General features: G+C 43.6%; 1 protein-coding gene across 1 annotated transcript in view; it reads left to right on the top strand.

Moving 5' to 3' along the window:
- Iqgap2 (IQ motif containing GTPase activating protein 2) overlaps positions 1-19,625 on the top strand; it is a 347,567-nt gene that overhangs the window by 297,544 nt on the left and 30,398 nt on the right. Inside the window, exons 22-28 of the mRNA XM_012952223.2 lie at positions 1,567-1,716; positions 5,060-5,223; positions 7,893-8,117; positions 10,502-10,642; positions 11,155-11,239; positions 11,670-11,902; positions 14,910-15,042. Of these exons, the coding sequence (XP_012807677.2) occupies positions 1,567-1,716; positions 5,060-5,223; positions 7,893-8,117; positions 10,502-10,642; positions 11,155-11,239; positions 11,670-11,902; positions 14,910-15,042 (1,131 nt within the window). The remainder of the gene's footprint in view (positions 1-1,566; positions 1,717-5,059; positions 5,224-7,892; positions 8,118-10,501; positions 10,643-11,154; positions 11,240-11,669; positions 11,903-14,909; positions 15,043-19,625) is intronic.

Genomic DNA, 19,625 nt, shown 5'->3' with positions numbered 1-19,625 from the left:
GTCTTAGGGCTGGAGAGATGGCTTAGCGGTTAAGCGCTTGCCTGTGAAGCCTAAGGACCCCGGTTCGAGGCTTGGTTCCCCAGGTTCCACGTTAGCCAGATGCACAAGGGGGCGCACGCGTCTGGAGTTTGTTTGCAGAGGCTGGAAGCCCTGGCTCGCCCATTCTCTCTCTCTCCCTCTATCTGTCTTTCTCTCTGTGTCTGTCGCTCTCAAATAAATAAATTAAAAAATAATAATAATAATGTCTTAGAGAATAGTTAGGGGCAGGGGCAGTGGTTTACAATATATTAGAGAAAATAGTTTCTAAAGCAGTATTACTTTTCTTATTATTAAACAAAACTTACTGAAAAAAAAGCCAGACAAAATTAAATGATGTTTCTTTTAATGATAAAACTTCTTTATAGTTTTGATTGTAGTCCCCTAATAACTCATGAATGTTGAGCATCTGTTGGCCATTATTTAACATTTTGGGGGAAAATGTCCATTCAAATCTTTTGTGCTTTTTAAATAGACTTATGTGTCCTTCTGTTTTTTCTAATTCTAATAACTCATTTATATTGGATACAGCTCTCTATTCAATTAGGATTTACTGGTATTTTCTCCCATTCTGTGAGCCATAAGACATTTTAATTGTGTTAAGTCCAATTTATTTTTTCTGTTATTTGTAACTTTTTGTCATTTCTAAGAATCCACTGTCTAATCAAAGTCAAAAAATTGACTAATTTGCATTCTAGAGTTTTATTAATATATTCATTTGCTTTTATTTAGTTCTGTGGTCTCTTTCAAGTTGTCTTTGTTTAATCTGTAAACAGTAAACTTTTAATCATTTATTTTGAATGTATATATCTGGTTGTCCTAGCATCATGTATTAAAAAGATTATTCCTGGGCTGGAGAGATGGCTTAGCAGTTAAGGCACTTGCCAGCAAAGCCAAAGGACCCAGGTTTGATTCCCCAATATACCCATAAAGCCAGATACACAAGGTGGGGCATGTGTTTGGAGTTTATTTACAGTGGCTAGAGGCCCTGGTGTGCCTATATTCTTTCCCTCTCTCACACATACTCTTTCCCAAATAAAAAAAATACACATATTATTATAAAAAGATTATTCCATTCCCATTGAATTTTCTTGGGGCCCACATAAAATCTTAAGGGCATCCATGAACACAGCTTTACAGACTGCTCGTTACCAAAGCCAAATTCACCCGGCACATTTCCTCAAGTTACCATTCTTTTTTTTTTTTTTTTTGATTTTTTGAGGCAGGGTTTCACTCTAGTCCAGGCTGACCTGGAACTCACTATGCAGTCTCAGGGTGGCCTTGAACTCACAGCGATCCACCTACCTCTGCCTCACGAGTGCTGGGATTAAAGACGTGCGCCACCACGCCCAGCTCATGTTACCATTTTTTCTTTGTTTCTGATTGAAGGAAACATGGAAAAATAAAATGTGTGTGTGTGTGTGTGTGTGTGTGCGCGCGCGCGCGCGCGCGCGCGCGCACACGCGCGCACGCAAAGGGAGGTAAAGGGTGCCAACATGAAAAGTCCTAATATCATCACATTCTTTACAGGATGTAATCTCACACAGGAAAAAGCTGAATAAGAAAAAAGGGGGAGAAATGGAAACGCTGAATAACACTGACAACAAGGGCATCAAGAGCTTGAGTAAGGAGAGGAGGAAGACACTGGAGACCTACCAGCAGCTCTTTTACCTCCTGCAGGTGAGCGCGGTTTGTCGTGAGCAGCAACCCCATGGTCACAGTGTGCGCTGGCTCTCTGCCCGGGCGCCAGCCAAAAGCTGGGTAGTGCCCTGCGTGCCACAATAAGTGTGTAAGCGTAATGGTCGCTTAGGCAGTACTTTATGTGTACCTCCCACAACTTGAGGGGCTTTACTCATATTAGCTCACTTAATTCTTGCTCTAATCTGGGGACCAGGAGCGGCTCACGTCCCGTCACCATTCCCGTAGCACGGGTGAGAGAACGGAGACTCAACCAGTAAATGGTAAGGCAGAACCCAGGCAGGTGGACTTCGTGCCAGGCTCATTGTGACCATATTCTACCTCAGAAATCTGCAGAAACAGTATAAATCTAGCAACTGGAATGTGTCATTATTAGAGTTCATGTTGACCATGAAAAGCTAGGAGAGCCGGGCGTGGTGGCGCACACCTTTAATCCCAGCACTTGGGAGGAAAAGGTAGGAGGATCACCGTGAGTTCGAGGCCACCCTGAGATTACATAGTGAATTCCAGGTCAGCCTCGGCTAGAGTGAGACCCTACCTCAAAAAAAAAAAAAAAAAAAAAAACAAAAACGCTAAGAGATCTTTTTCTGCTAGAAGAGCCTCAACCAGCTGGTCTTTGAGGGACAGAAGGAAATCATGTGGTTTTCAAATTTCATTGTTTTCATGACATTACTGTGATCTAAATGAACTGCAATTTGTCATTGCTTCCAGAGGGCCACTGATAACTAATAGGTTGAATGCATTGTAGTTGGACTTGGATAGATCCGGTATTATTTTGCTTCACCACTGATCACCCAGTCCACCCTACTGACACATACAGTTAGTCACAGATGGAAATGGGCGGGAGATGGTGTTAGAAATGGCCTCCCCTCCAGCAGAAACCTATTAACGCAGGGTTGGGTCAGACGTCTTACTTTGGGGTGTCCTGTGTCCCTCTGTAACTCTTGAGTCCTTCCAAGTCTGCGTCTTTGCTTGAGGATGACCCAGGCATTACATGCACAGAGAATTAATTCTAAAATAAGCAAGAGTTGTGGCTCGCTCCACAGAGAGACAGAGAGAGGTGTTAATTTTCGTATAGAATTTTCGAGGACTGTGAATGCCTGTGATGGCCACCATGTGGCAGCATGGAGGAAAAAATGCTCATGTTCAGACTTGTCTGTGGAGTTCACTACTAGCCAGCAATCTTTCCAAATGCAAAGGGCAGGATGGCTCTAACTAACAGTTAGTTCTTGTCTTCTTGTTTAAAATCATAGTCAGTCCCCAGCTGGGAATTTAATCTTAGGCGCTTGTCATTTCTTACACCTGTGAAAATTCCAAACCTGTGAGGGTTCTTTGTAACTTCTAAATTTGACAGAATTTCTCTCTGAAGATAAGGGGGGGGGGGTGGAAATCTGCTCATGATCTATATTGTTTACCCTGTTTAAGCAAGGGCTTATTACTGGACAGGAGGAAAGACCCAGGGACACATTTACAAGAATGGCTCCAAGCTTTAACCTGCATCAGCCCCGAGGCAGAACTATTCAGCTACTTACAGTGGAGTGTCTCGCTTTTTTTTTTTTTTTTTTTCTCCACCTATTCTCTCTCTCTGTCTTTTGTTTTGATTTGTTTTGCTTTGTGAAGTAGGGTCTCAGTCTAGCCTAGGCTGACCTGGAATTCACTATGTAGTCTCGGGTGGCCTCGAACTCAGGCGGCGATCCTCCTTGCTCTGCCTCCCAAGTGCTGGGATTAAAGGCGTGCACCACCATGCCTGGCTCTTCTCTCCGTTTTGAGACAATCATGAGTCAGTGAAATTACAGAAAAGCAAATGGCCTGGGTTCCTTTAGCCTTCTGATTACAATCTCTATTTAGTGCTGACAAAGCTCTACCAAGCTATCCAGCAAACAGTGTCCTGTGCTTCCCATGCATAAAACGTTAGCCCATCCTTCCGACCTTTACATCCAAGTGGTCCTGGAAACAAGAAGTCCTATGACTGGACTGGAGAGATGGATCAGCAGTTAAGGTGCTTGCTTGTAGAGCCTACTGGTTTGATTCCCCAGTACCCACGTAAAGCCAGACGTACAAAGTAGTGCATGCATCTGGAATATGTGTACAGCAGCTGGAACCCTGGTACACCCATTCTTTCTGTCTCCCCTTCTCTCTTCTTTTCTTGTCCTCTCTTCTCCTCCTTCTCTCTCCCTCTCCCCTCTCTACTTTCAAATAAATAATTTTTTTTTTTTAATCCTGTGACTGAGGGCTGGTTCTGTATCTCTCAGAGTCCTTCCTCAGTGGAGTTCATGTTTTCTTTTCATTCCTGCCACTCTTTGAATTCTCTGTTATTGTCAGTACTTTGGATCATGATCTTCTGGAATTTTCCTCATTGACTGTCCTGCCCACTCCTCTCTCCTGTCTGGCTGTACCTTGTCTCTCCCTGTACAGCATCAGGTCCACCTCACCTCTCCACACAGGAGCAGTGCCTTTTCTTTTTCCTTGCAGACTCACATGTTGTGTTTCTTTTATTTATCCATCAGCCCGTTAGGCTAGTCTATGTAGCTGGACCCTTAGTCCGTTCTTGCTGATCTCTTTGAATACCAAGTCCCAAAAGTCTAGCTCATTTTCGACATCTCTGTAATAACTATTAGTATGTGGCTCCAAAAGGGTTAACAGTGCAAAAATAGCTGTAAGAAAGTCACACAGGATGCAACATTTAAATCATAACTTTCTTCTACATCATCTCATTTATTTACTTATTTATTTATGAGTGAGCAAAAGAGAGAATGGGCACATCAGGGACTTCAACCACTGCAAATGAACTCAAGACACATGTGTCACCTTGTGCATCTGGCTTTACGTGGGTACTGGGGAATTGAACCCGAGTCCTTAGGCTTTACCAGGGAAGCACCTTGACCACTGAGCATTCTCTCCAGATCTCAACAATAGCTTTCTGATATAGCTGCCTATACTATAGTTTGAATGATCTTGAATTGTATATTTTAAATTCCATGTGCCAGGAACTTAATTACATGCTTTTAACACTCTATTGAGCCATGGAGAGCCAGGCGCAGTGGTTCTTGCCTTTAATCCCAGCACTCGGGAGGCAGAGGTAGGAGGATTGCCATGATTTCGAGGCCACTGTGAGACTCCATAGTGAATGCTAGGTCAGCCTGGGCCAGAGTGAGACCCTACCTCGAAAACCACCACTACCCCCAAATATATATATATATATATATATATACACACACATACATACATATATTGAGCCATGGAAGAACAAAGAATCAGGTGCTTTCATATATATTAACCTGGAGTTGGTGAGTATCTGGTTTGCTTCTTCCCTCTTTCCCTTTAGACCAACCCTTCATACTTGGCTAAGCTGATCTTCCAGATGCCGCAGAACAAGTCGACTAAATTCATGGACACTGTGATTTTCACCCTGTACAACTATGCCTCTAATCAGCGGGAGGAATACCTGCTCCTCAAGCTCTTCAAAACTGCTCTGGAGGAAGAAATAAAGTAGGTATACGAATGCACACAGCAAACCCAATGCCTGTGTCCTTTGGTCAGGGGTGGCTGGCTCAGATTTTCTGAGATGATTGCAATCGTGCCACAGTGGGATTCCTGCATACCGACGCAGGTCAAGTTTGTTATGATTAAAATGGAATCTCAGTGGTTGAATTTTGACTTTGCCAGAGCTATTTTCGGTTGCAGCTTTCTCCTGGCTTTTTTATTTTCCATGTGTATGACTGAGAACAAAAAACAGTTCATTGGACATCCATGAGGAAAAAAATTAATAAAATATCTCTGAGTTGGACGGGATAGTGATTGTGAGCTCTGCTAAGCAATCCTCTCGTGAGAACTTTAGGTACTTTTGGCTGACTTACTTTTTACTCGATGCCTCTGAAAATTATGCAGGTAGCTAAATGGTGCCCCCATAGTGCGTGAGAAATGTCCCCCACTAAGGTGGCTCTTGATTGCTTCCTTGACTTCCTGGAGCTGTAAGCTCTGCTGGTTCCTGCAGGTTTCTAGAGCACACGGGCCAGGCACCAGTGCCCTCTGGGCACCTGCAAGCCAGTGTATGGAATATGACTCATGACTGTGGTAAGAACTGGGTGACACGTACCGTGTAATGCATCAGAGAGATGCAAAGAAAAGTTCCAACTCTGTCAGCTTGAGAGAGATTTTATGAAAAGGCAGCTGCTTGACCCAAGACTTTGAGAAATAGTTACAACCATAAGAGGTAGAAAAAAGTGGAGACAACATGGGCCCAGGTGCAAGAAAAACAGTCGAGTTACTGGCCAAGCAGTGTGGTCGGTACCAGGATAGGAAGCAGCAAAAATGGGCTAGGGCCATGTTGTGGGAACCCTGAGCAGAGGCCGTGGGGCTCACTGGACCTTCTGAGGCGCTCTGAAGGTTTTGCATGGGACATTGATCTGATCACATGGATTTATTTTTTTGTTTTTAGATGATTCATCTAATAATAAACAGGATGAATTAAAACCGTACAAGTCAGAGAAGTGAGGAGATTTGTAAGAACAAAGATAGTTGTGATATTTATTGCAATGAGCTTAAACAATAGGTGGAAAACATCTGGGGGAAAGTGTTTAGCAGAAAATCATAAATTCCAGACTGGCCCCCAGGGAGGAGGTATGAAGTGGAAATCGAGACCGGAGGACAGGTGAAGAAGAGACGGTCAGGGAAGCCGTGAATGTGAGCGAGGCCCGAGAGGACGGGATGTGGCGGGGTTTTGATGGACCAGTTGCTATTTGACTGGACAGTTGCCTTTATCCCATCCACTCTGTCAGCTCATGCAGGTAGGCAAAAGGGAAAGAATTTACAAGTGGAGGAGGAGCAAAAAAAAAAAAAAGAAAGAAAGAAAGAAATACAGAGATGACCAGGTCACACAGGACACTGTCAGACCCTCGAGTCAAAGGAAGGGGAAAAGGGAGAGCAATCAAGGAGGAGCAGGGTGAGAGGTTAGACAAAGGGAAGAAGGAAGAGGTTTTCAGGGTCACAATCAGAGCTATAAGATGAGGCTAGGAGCTGCATGGTGGTGAAATTGAGAGGGATCTGAAGATGTCATGACAGTTCATTCCATCAAGAAAGTCCTCCTTGAAGCCAGGCATGGTGGTGTACACCTTTAATCCCAGCACTTGGGAGGCAGAGGTAGGAGGATTGCTCTGAGTTTGAAGCCACCCTGAGAATACAGAGTGAATTCCAGGTCAGCCTGGGCTAGAGTGAGAAAAACCAAAAGGAAAAAAGAAAGTTCTCTTTGAGGGCTGGAGAGATGGATTAGCAGGTAAGGCATTTGCCAGAGGACCCAGGTTCGATTCCCCAGGACCCACATAAGCCAGATGCAAAAGGCAGACAGTGCGTCTAGAGTTCATTTGCAGTGGCTGGAGGCCCTGGCATGCCCATGCTCATTCTCATTCTCTCTCTCTCTCTCTCTGCCTGCTCAAATAAATAAATAAAGTACCAAAAAAAAAAAAAAATTACAGTAGCCGGGCGTGGTGGCGCATGCCTTTAATCCCAGCACTCAGGAGGCAGAGGTAGGAGGATTGCTGTGAGTTCAAGGCCACCCTGAGACTACAGAGTTAATTCCAGGTCAGCCTGGACCAGAATGAGACCCTACCTCGAAAAACCAAAAAATTACAGTCTTCTCTTTGAAAATTCTCCTTTTGGGAAATAGAGGGGAGATAGTATGGTGGTGTCAGTCATGGTCCATTTTCAGCTCACATCTGCCTTCTAGGAAGAGGCTGAAGCTGAGATGCTATTTTTAGATCATTACATTGCTAGGGTAAGGAATGTGTGTCTTACAAATGACTATTTCTGTTGGCATAATACCAGTGCTGATTTTCATGAATATAACCCCACAAAACCCTTGCCTGTCAGAGCCTTGCTTAAAACTCTATTCCTGGGCTGGAGAGATGGCTTAGTGGTTAAGCGCTTGTCTGTGGAGCCTAAGGACCCAGGTTCGAGGCTCCATTCCCCAGGATCCACATTAGCCAGATGCACAAGGAGGCGCAAGCATCTGGACTTCATTTGCAGTGGCTGGAGGCCCTGGCTCCCCCATTCTCTCTCTATCTGCCTCTTTCTCTGTCTGTCGCTTTCAAATAAATAAATAAAAATAAACAAAAAACTATCCATATGCCAACCATTTTTGTTTTGGTTTGGGTTCTGTTTAGATCGAAGGTGGACCAAGTACAAGACATAGTGACTGGTAACCCCACGGTCATCAAGATGGTCGTCAGCTTCAACAGAGGGGCCCGGGGACAGAACACCCTACGCCAGCTCCTGGCTCCAGTGGTGAGAGAGATCATTGAGGACCAGTCCCTGATCATCAACACCAACCCCGTGGAGGTGTACAAGGCTTGGGTGAACCAACTGGAAACACAGACCGGAGAGGCCAGGTAACAGGCAGGGAGGTGACGGCTTTCCGTGACCACTTTTACATAACCACTCTTCAAACCATTAACCACACAGTACATCTCCCAGCACCACAGCTCCTGTCAGTCTCTTTCTTGCTTATTCTTGGTGGCGTTACACCAAGACATAAAGCCGGGCGTGGTGGCGCACGCCTTTAATCCCAGCACTCGGGAGGCAGAGGCAGGAGGATCGCCGAGAGTTCGAGGCTACCCTGAGACTACAGAGCAAATTCCAGGTCAGCCTGGGCTAGAGTGAGACCCTACTTCGATGAAACAAACAAACAAACAAACAAACAAAAACCACAAAAAAAGAAACAGGTAGACACAGAGGTGGTCACACTCCCTGTTTCCCTGGCAAATACCCTTTGTTAGTTTCTAAGTGAACAACTTGGGTGTGGAAGCAGCAGTGACCCCAGTTGGCTTCTTTTGGGGAGGTTTGCAGATCTAAACAGTCTCAGCTTTCGATCTCCTGCAAAAGGATGTCTTCTGAAAGAATTGAGACGAAACAGAATTGTACGAGTGGTTGTCATAGCCCTGTTTGCAACAGGCAGAAAAAAAGTCAAAATATTTACTTTGGGGGATGGATTAAGTAAACTCTTATATGGCACATAATGAAGTAAGTATGTGAAATGGTCACATAGGCTTGTGTCTATTGACTCTGGAAAGAGGCACATGTGTTTCCCAGTTATATATACTTAGGTATAATAACCGATTTTCTTTTTTTGGAATTATTATTAACAACATATTTTGTATGGATACATCATGTGTTGCCTCTCATTTTTCCCTCATCCCTGCCCCATTCTGCTTGGGACCCTCCTCAGTGGGGTTGCAGGTATTCCCTATGGCGTTGTAGGTTATGTGTTGTGGGAGAGTAGTCAGTTATTTTGGGGAGGAGGCAACGTCTCTGGCCACGATGTCTCAACCTGTGGCTCTTCCGATCTTTCTTCCCCCTCTTCCGCAAAATTCTCTGAGCCGTGGTGGGTGAGTTTTAAGTCCACTTCAATGATGAGCTCTGAGGAGTCGCTGGATCTCCGCTTTCATAAGTGTTGAGTGTCCTCAGGGTCTGTCTCCTTCACCCTGGCGCTGATTATCAGGTTCAGCATGGAAGCAGCGCTCTTGCTTGTCTCCCCAATTCCTCTGTGGTTTCAGCTGTGGCTTGGCTGAAGTGTGAGGGGTAGTTTATCTCCTCAGGTCTCACTACCTTCTGAAAGAGAACAGATTCTCCAATGGAGAGTGAAGTCAGCATAGTTTAAATGGGATAAGCATTATTAATTTAGGGAGAATTTGATGTATATAACCCCTCTTTTAGCCATTCTTTTTTTTTTTTTTTCTTTTTTTGAGGTAGGGTCTCTCTAGCCCAGGCTGACCTGGGCTAGAACTCATTGTAATCCTCCTACCTCTACCTCCCAAGTGCTGGGATTAAAGGCGTGTGCCACCACACCCGCCCGACTACCATTCTTTTTTTTTTTTTTAACCAGTCTTTTTATTAATTGGACAAGTAATGCACACATGCATGTGTGCGGACGCACAAACACACACACACATACGAACCTAGTATCTGTGTGGGATGTATATATACAAAAATTATACCGGAGCTGGGTGTGGTGGCGCACACCTTTAATCCCAGCACTCGGGAGGCAGAGGTAGGAGGATCACTGTGAGTTTGAGGCCACCCTGAGACTACATAGTGAATTCCAGGTCAGCCTGAGCTAAAGTAATACCCTGTCTCAAAAAAGAAAAAAAAAATGCATGCCCTTTATATATGTACATATATAAAGAGCAACTGAAAAAGTTATATTTTATGGTATGACAGTCAGTTGCCTCTGCCTTGATGTTTTCCCACTTGCTTTTTTTTCTGTAATGAACTTTTTTTTTTTTTTGTATTTAAACAAATAAAAGGAAGCCTTATGTGGTGACACGCATCTGTAGTCCCAGCACTTAGAAGGTAGAAGCAGGAAGATTCAGGGCTAGACTGGGCTACTGTAAGACCCTGTCTGAAAAGAAAAGGGAAAAGAAATAGGGGTGAGGACTGCAGCTCATTGGTCAAGCATTTGTCCTGTGCAGGGTCCTGTGTTCAAGCCCTGTTAGCATTATGCAAAAGAAAAGAAAGGAAGAAAAATGTCAGCTGGGTCTTGTCACCGGATCTGTCATTTAGTTTTCCATTAGAAACCACAGGTGCCTGAAGTCTCTCTGCTCTGGTAATAGCAGAAGGCATAGCCACGCCACCCACTTTGCAAAAATTGTGTTTCTGGGATCCTGGGTGTGCCTCTCGCTCGTCACACCCGCTGTTGAATGTAAACCCAGCTTGTCAGAGACACCAGTGTGTGTTCCTGAGCTCCTGCTCACAGAAGCCCTAATTGTGTTTCCAGCAAGCTGCCGTACGATGTGACCACAGAGCAAGCCCTCACATATCCAGAAGTGAAAACTAAGCTGGAGGCATCCATTGAGAACCTCAGGAAGGTCACCAGCCAAGTCCTGAGTTCAATCATTTCTTCCCTCGACCTGATGCCGTGAGTTGTATAGTTGTAGCAATCCTTAACAGCCTTTTCTGGAAAGTCTTAGAATGCTATCAAAAGTAAACTCCCAGAGGAAAAAATAGGAAGTTTCTCTTACACTGTGCTCACTACTTAAAAAAATGACCTACAGCCACAGATGATGGCGCCTGCCTATAATCCCAGTGTTTGGGAGGCTGAGGCAGAAGAAGGATCATGAATTCAAGAACCAGCCAGACAAGACTCCATAGTGAATGCAAAGCTGCCCTGTCTCAAAAAAATAAAAAAGTTAGTCTACATTTATCTTTTAAATAAATGTGTAACTGGTCTCGAAAGAAGTAAGACTGTGTCACCCGTAGCCACAAGTGCTCAGGTATGACCGTCAATAGAAGTCCTGTGATTCCATGACCATCTCATTTCATGTTTAATTTTTAGGAAAAACTGCTGAGCTTTAGTTGACTGGAACTGTGTGTTTCTCCCTCACTTAGCCTTTTCCCATTATTTTCTTTTGTCATCTGTTCTGCATGTAGTTATGGATTGAGGTATATAGCCAAGGTACTGAAGAATTCGATCCATGAGAAATTTCCCGATGCAACAGAAGATGAGCTTTTAAAGGTAGATTCTCAAGGGCCATAATCTCGCCACAGGTTCTCTTTGGGGGTCTGAACCAAAATAACCAACCTACACTTTTGCAAGCTGTTTCCCCAGTGTTTGACGATTTTTAATGAGCTGTAGGTCTTCTGTGTCTAATGGCTGCCACAATAGATTACTGAGTACGCTGATCCTAATTTGAAAATTTTAGATATTATCAGAACCCTTTGTATTAGAGCCTTTGGGGGTAATGAGCCTATTTTTTCACCAAAAATAGTTTTGTTAAATATAGTATCAGTGTGTGAGTATATCCACTGCCTTGTTAAGATTCTTGTCACAAAATGATCCACTTTCTTTTGGGAAATGGAAATGAATCTATACTTTTAGGGGAAAAAAAGCAATAAGAACTCAAGTTTGTCTCTTAAAAATGGTCTTTCTCCTCTGCATCGCTCAGATTGTTGGAAACCTCCTGTATTACCGGTACATGAACCCAGCCATTGTGGCTCCCGATGGCTTTGACATCATTGACATGACAGCCGGAGGTCAGATCAACTCTGACCAAAGGAGAAACTTGGGGTCCGTGGCGAAGGTTCTTCAGCATGCAGCCTCCAACAAGCTGTTTGAGGGGGAAAATGAGCATCTGTCATCGATGAATAATTATTTATCAGAGACCTATCAGGAATTCAGGTGAGAAGGGTAATTAATTTTAAAGAAATGTATATGAACATGAGCAAAAATAATGTGTGCTGGGCTGGAGAGATGGCTTAGCAGTTAAGGTGCTGGCTTGCAAAGTCAAGGAATTCTGGTTCGATTCTCCAGGACTCATGTAAGCCAGATGCACAAGGTGATGCATAGGTCTGGAGTTCATTTGCAGTGGCTGAAGGCCCTGGTGTGCCCGTTCTCTCTCTCTCCCTCTCCCTTCCTCTCTCTCTCTCTCTCTCTCTCTCTCTCTCTCTCTCATAAATAAATAAAATATTTTTAAAAATAATAATAATGTATGCTGCGCTCGGAGCTGCAGCTGGGGTGGACAGGAACCCCAGTGGCTGCACGTTTGCTTCTGACAGCTCTACTGGGGGAAAGAGAAGGGGAAGAGAGGCATCGTTGCAGATGCCTGGGGTTCCCCAGCCCGGCCATCCTGCTACACTGAGTCCCTTCCTGCTTTATGACTTATGCTGCCAACCAAAAGAAGCATGGTTTTCCCCCCTGCTATGCCACACACTTAGAATAAAACACTCCAAAACAACTGATTTTTGCCTTGCTTAATTTAAGAAGAGAACTATTTTTAAAATTGTTTTCCAGTTGGGAACAGTTTGCCTTATGTGCAACAAACAATGGAAGGAAATGAAGCATTTAGTTTTGAAACCGTGGGGAATCCCCAGATTTTTTATTTATAGAGGATCCTGTATATGTTCTGCTCTATTCTTACTTGTATGCATAAGATTTAATTCTCCTGACTTATTCTCACATTCCTAATTATGTCACTAATCATTCCACAAGGAGGAGAAAGGAGTAAGTTTGCTGGTAGTAAAGTTCACCCAGCCATCCTGCAACTCTGAGCAAACACTTCCATCCCACCATTTGCAGTAGGTTAGGGGAGTGTGATGTGAATCTGACTTCTTTCATCCTCACCTGGAAGCTAATTTCCCATTCTTCATTCTTTCCCATTCTGGCTTTGTGATTTATCTACCAACAGGTCATAATCATGATCGCTGTGTGGAATTTGTAGCCATTTTTAAGGAAATTGCCTGAAATCCTCTTACTGCCAGAAGTTTTGATTTCTCAAGTTCTTTTCACTGACTGAAAAAGTAAAAGGTGTTTCCCATATTCCTTACAAACTCTTAAATGCTATTAGTCTGTTCCTTCCTTCCTTCCTTTGTTCTTAAGTTGTTCCTGTCATCCACCTGTGTTCCCAGCTCCTCTTCATTTAAAGAGAAGCAAGAGGATTGGAGGGATGGCTTAGCAGTTAAGGTGTTTGCCTATAAAGCCAAAGGACCCAGGTTTGATTCCCCAAGACCCACATAAGCTAGATGCACAAGGTGGCACACACATCTGGAGTTCGTTTGCAGTGGCTGGAGGCCCTGGAGCACCCATTCTCTCCCTCTTTCTCTGTCAAATAAATAAATAACAGATAAACAAGAGAGCCTTCCCCCACCCCTTCCTATATCCTTTTTTCTCTTCCACCCATATTTATTCTCTTTATTCCTCAGCACTCCATGAATAATTACAGCCAAAACCTCACAGGAGGACCTACCGTCTCCTGATACCATGACGCCAACATGACCACCTTCCTGAAGCCCACCATTGGGGAGAGAGAGATCTTTTCTGTTGGGTGCCCTTAGGCATGATACCACGGGTGACCTCAGGCCTATGAAACATTTGCACCAGTATAAAATAAAATATATAGGCATATTCCACCTATGCAAAGGAGCTCTAAGCTGTCATCATAAACAATGGCTTTTCTTTATCTCTCTGTCTAGGTTTACTGCATTTTAAGATAGCGAACTTCTCCGGGTCTGAGCTCTGGGGCTTTTTGTGTATCTCTGTATCTAGCCATAATGCTCTGTCAGCCACCAACTATTGCTTAGGTCAACTAAAAATGAGTGGATTTAACTTCTGTTGTCCAACAAGTGACAGAAGCTCTGAAGAGTGATAGAGCCTGTGTCATTTAAACTAACAGATTTGCGGAATTGTTTTGAGGGTAATATTCTCTATAAAGACTGAATTCTCAGATCAAGAATTACCAGTTTTGGAGCCAGGCATGGTGGCGCATGCCTTTAACCCCAGCACTCAGAAGGCAGAGGTAGGAGGATCACCATGAGTTCGAGGCCACCCTGAGACTCCATAGGGAATTACAGGTCAGCCTAGGTTAGAGTGAGACCCTACCTCAAAAAAAAAAAAAAAAAAAAAAATTACCAGTCTTGGAAATTTAGCTCAAGGGGTCAGACATATGCTTAGCATGCTCAAAGCCCTAGGTTCAATCCTTAGCACACACATGAAGGAATTCTTAGTCTTGATGTTTCATTTAAATTTCAGGGACCATTTTTTTTTTTAATTGTAACAATGTGAACATGACTCGCCCATGATTTTGTCACACTGGGTCACAGGGCCAAGGCCTGTACTGTCCTCTGATCCTGTCTGAGGAGCTATTGGAGGAGTCAACCCTGACACCCTGAAACATATACAAGCCCCGTAGTCAGGAGGCCGCCTAGGAAGAACTATAGCAAGTCGTTTCCCTTACCTCCCTCCCCCCAACCCCTACAAATGCTGGAGTGGAGAACAAAGTACTAGTCACCATTCCAAACTTCGTATGTTTATGTGTGGTGTCTATGTCTGTCCATGTTTCTCCGTATGCACGTGTGTGAAGGCCAGTGGTCCATGTTAGGGGATCTTTCTCCATTACTCTCCACCTTATCCCCTGAGACAAGCTTGGTCTCTGAACTGCAGCTCACAGATTTGACTAGACTAGCTCGCCACCAAACCCAGGGATCCTCCTGCCTCCACCTGCCCAGCACTGGGATTACTGGCGTTCACTTCCACAACCAGGTTCTCCCAAGGGTTTCCCCCAGGTTTTCCATGCTTGTAAGCACTTTGCCAACACGCTCATCTCCCCAGCAAGGAAGCTTCCTGTTTTAAAGACACTCTTTCACTTGCAAATTTGACGCTGCCTGAACAACCTCTTTCCCCCTTTTGTTAGGAAATACTTCAAAGAAGCATGCAATGTCCTTGAACCAGAAGACAAGTTTAATATGGACAAATACACAGACCTGGTGACAGTCAGCAAGCCAGTCATTTATATTTCAATCGAAGAGATCATCAACACACACTCAGTAAGTGGGACGGAGGGGGCCCGAGCCTCCACCCAGAGTCCAGAAATCATTTTACCTATGATGCTTAGTCTCTGCAGTACAGTGGCATGCCAGCGTTCATGCTTATATTCTCTCTTTCTTTCTTTCTTTCTTTCTTTCTTTTTTTTTTTCGAGGTAGGATCTCCCTCTAGCCGAGGCTGACCTGGAATTCACTATGGAGTCTCAGGGTGGCCTTGAACTTACGGTGATCCTCCTACCTCTGCCTCCCGAGTGCTGGGATTAAAAGCGCGCGCCACCATGCCTGGCTTTATATTCTTTTTTTTTTTTTCTAAACTATTTTTTTTAATTTATTTATTTGAGAGCGACAGACACAGAGAGAAAGACAGATAGAGGGAGAGAGAGAGAATGGGCGCGCCAGGTCTTCCAGCCTCTGCAAATGAACTCCAGACGCGTGCGCCCCCTTGTGCATCTGGCTAACATGGGACCTGGGGAACTGAGCCTTGAACCGGGGTCCTTAGGCTTCACAGGCAAGCGCTTAACTGCTAAGCCATCTCTCCAGCCCTGGCTTTATATTCTTAATCTAATAAGCCCTCTGCTGCTTAGTCTCTGACTCTTAGGCTCTTCCCAAACACAACATTCTCTTTGCGATGCCAGATTCTAAGTACATGTGAGCAAGCGCTGGTGTCCTCTCCTTCCGTGCTGCCTCAGCGCCCTCGACTCTGCCACTTTCAGGATTGCTTTCTCAGCCATTTTCTGGAGAAGTGAGATGGTTCTCCCTCTTCTAATGCCTGGGTGTACTGCACTTGATCTCAGCCGAAAGGGCAAGAAATGAACGGCATGCTGTTGGGACAGAAAGAGAGAGAGAAAAAAGAAAGAAAGAAAGAAAGAAAGAAAGAGAGAGAGAGAGAGAGAGAGAGAGAGAGAGAGAGAGAGAAGAAAGAAAGAAGGAAAGAAAAGAAAGAAACAGAGAGAAAGGAGAGAGGGAGGGAGGGAGGGAGAGAGAGAGAGAGACAGAAAGAAAGAAAGAAAGAAAGAAAGAAAGAAAGAAAGAAAGAGGGAGGGAGGGAGGGAGGGAGGGAGGGAGGGAGGGAGGGAGGGAGGGAGGGAGGGAGGGGAGGAGGAAGGAATATAGAAAGAAAGAAACAAACAAACAGGCTCTTCCGGGCTTCTTAGGGTAAATGAAGAACGCTCCTGCAGAGAGTCACTGCCGTGGTTCTGGAAATCAGTTTCTTAGGGTTTCACAGCCCGTGCTATGTCATGAGGTGTCCATCTGGGTCTCAGGCAGACATCACCGCAGTGCCATCAGCACTTCTCAGTGACATGAAGAAAGAATTAAGAGGCTTTAAAATCCTTGCACAGAACACGAGGAGGCAATCATTGAGGGATTTTATTTCTTAATACTAATGAAAGATTATTTTGTTTTTGAGTACAATTAGAATTTTGTTTAGTGGTTTTGTGAGGCTCTGTTTTGTTGTTTTGGTTATTTGGGGGTGGGGAGTGGCTGGCAAGGCACAATGTTACCGTGTAGCTCTGGCTGGCCTCAAAGTCCAGATCCTCCCAAGGGCTAGGATTACAAGTATACACTACCACTGCCACACCCTAACGTAATTCAGCTAGAATTAGGGTTTGTTCTTTTGTTGTTGCTGGTGTTTTGTTTTTATAAGGGGTTGGTTTTGGTATTTAGAGATAGGTCTAGTTAAACTCTAGCCCTGGCTGACTTACTGTGTCCCTCAGGCTAGCTTAGAACTCACAGAGACACTTCTCCCTGAGACTCTGGAGGACTGGGACTACAAATATGCATCACCATGCTCAACTTGAAGTTAGGTTTCTTTTCTTTTATTGTATTCTTCTTTATTTATTTGAGAGAGAGAGAGAGATATAGAAATAGGCAGGTAGAGAGAGAGAGAAAGAGAGATAAGGGCACACCAGGGCCTCCAGCCACTGCAAATGAACCCTAGATGCATGCGCCACCTTGTGCGTCTGGCTTATGTGGGTCCTGGGGAATCAAACCTGTGTCCTTTGGCTTTGCAGGCAAGTGCCTTAACCATTGCTAAACCATCTCTCCAGCCCTGAAACTAGGTTTCTAAAAAGAAACTTTTTCAAGAACAGTTTCAGATCTAGCTAGCCACAGCAGATTCCTGGAAATTGGTTAAAAGTGGATCCCAACCCTCCCAGATCTTAACATGTATAGCAAGATCCCAGAGAATTCAAATCCACAGAAAAGTTCTAGACGTTTCCATTAAGGATACCTCTGACTTTAGATTATGCAGACAACAAGAGAGAAAGCATTACAAATTCCCACCTCTCAAAATTCCCCTGGCCCCTCAAACCACATCCATATTACAAGTAACACTGGCCGTTTAAAATTTCAGTTTGGGGCTCAATGGAGAAGGTCTTTACCATGCAAGCATGAGGACCTGAGTTGAGTTCAGATTCTCATAACCTGTAGAAAATGAATATGCTGGTACAGCTTGTCAAAAATGTCAGCACTGGTGGGGCCGAGGGAGGGAACCCCCAAGGTTCACTGGCTGGCTAGTCTAGCTGAAGTGGTGAACTCTTAAATGCAGCGGGAGATCCTGCCTCTAAGAATAATGTGGAAAGAAACTGAGGAAGACCTCATTGTCAACATCTGAACTCTACATACATGTGCACCCACACATACAAGCATGCATACCCACATAAACCAGATACACAGCATGGTGCATGTGAATGGGGTTTGTTTGTAGCAGCAAGAGGCCCTGGCATGACTGTTCTCATTCATATTCTCTGTGTGTCATAAATAATTAAACACAAATAAATAAAAGTCCAATTATCACCTGCCAAATTGGTACTAGCCAGCCAGTGCAATATTGCCCCCCAAAATAACAATAATAATAATAATGAGGAGGAGGAAGAAGAGGAGGAGGAGAAGAAAAGGAGAAGCAAGGGTTAAGTGTCTCATTTCTGCCAAGAAAATTTAGCATTAAGCAAGTAATTCCTTCACTAATCTTTTAGATTAAGAGAATAGGAAAGGTAAGACAACACCAAGATCACAAAAAACAAATAAATAAGTAAACACAGATATACAAATCAAATGGAATTGAGTGCAGAAATAAGCCCTCAAATTTACAATGAATTCATTTAAACTAGTGGCTAAAACAGTTGAAATGACATGAAGGCTCTTCTTAATAAATGGCGCTGAGGAAACTCTTAAATCCACACGCCAAAAATGAGGCTGGGCGCTTTCCTCCCACTGTAAGTGGAAACAAGCCCAAATGCTATACAATTCTTGGACAAGAGCACAGAAATAAGTCAAGGACTTGGAATAAATGGTGTTTTTGGCTATGGCATCAAACACGCAAGACAAGCAGCAAAAGACAAAATAAATAGGGTTCCATTAAAGTTAAACATTTTGGGTAATAAATACTGAAAGACTGACAAAAATATAATTATAAATAATATACCCAATCGGAGATTTGCATCCAGAATATATCATCCTACAGCCCTCATTGATACTGGATGATCTATTTTAATACCAAGCAACTGTACACCCCCAGGTCACGGTCAACTAAGTGAAAAGATCATCTATGGAGTAGGAGAATGTATTTGCAAATTATATAACTGGTAGAGGGTTAATGTCTAGAATATACAAAGAATTTCTACCACTCAACAGCAACCAAAGAAAAATCTCGTCAAATATGAGCCAAGGGCTTAAATAAACATTTCATATACCTGTGGTCTGCATACATGAAAAAGATGTTCAACATCAGTAGGTATGACTAATAACAGCCAAATCAAAGCCAAAATGAGATACTTAACCCCAAACTCATTTGACTAATATTTGGGGAGAAAAAAAATGAAAATGACAAGTGTTGACAGAGATGTAAAGAAAAACCCTTGTGCACTGTTGATGAGAATATAAAATGGTACATCTACTATGGAAAATGTGACAGTTCCTCAGAAATTGAAACCGAAGGGCTGGAGAGATGGCTTAGTGGTTGAAGGCACTTGCATGCAAAGCCTGATGGCCCAGGTTTGATTACCCAGTACCCACGTAAAGCCTGATGCACCATATTCATTCATTCATTTTTCTCTCTCCCCATCTTCTTCCCTCCTTTCTCTCTTCTCTCTCCCTCCTTCTCTATCTATCTCTGTCTCTCACTCCTTGCAGATAAATAAATAAAATATAAACAAAAATATTACCAATTGGCCTGGAGAGATGGCTTACCAGTGAAGGCGCTTGCCTGCAAAGCCTAAGGACCCAGGTTCGATTCTCCACATCCCACATAAGTCAAATGCACATGGTGGTGCACACATCTGGAGTTCATTTGCAGTGGCTAGAGGCCCTGGAACACCCATATTCATTCATTCTCTCTCTCTCTCTCTCTCCCAGAAAGAAAGAAAGAAAGAAAGAAAGAAAGAAAGAAAGAAAGAAAGAAAGAAAGAAAGAAAGAAAGAAAGAAAGAAAGAAAAATAAAGGGAAAAGTTCATTGCTTTAAAAAAAAATAGCAATTGCTCTCCAGATATATACCCAAAGACTTAAAAGCAGGGTTGAAGAGGGTTATGTGTACCCCCATGTTGACAGAAATACTATTCACAATAAGCAGGTATCCATCAACAGACAA

This window comes from Jaculus jaculus, chromosome 14 (assembly GCF_020740685.1).
Source record: "Jaculus jaculus isolate mJacJac1 chromosome 14, mJacJac1.mat.Y.cur, whole genome shotgun sequence".
NCBI lineage: Eukaryota > Metazoa > Chordata > Mammalia > Rodentia > Dipodidae > Jaculus > Jaculus jaculus.
The sequence above is the reverse complement of the archived record's forward strand: the minus strand, read 5'-3'. Positions and strand labels throughout refer to the sequence as shown.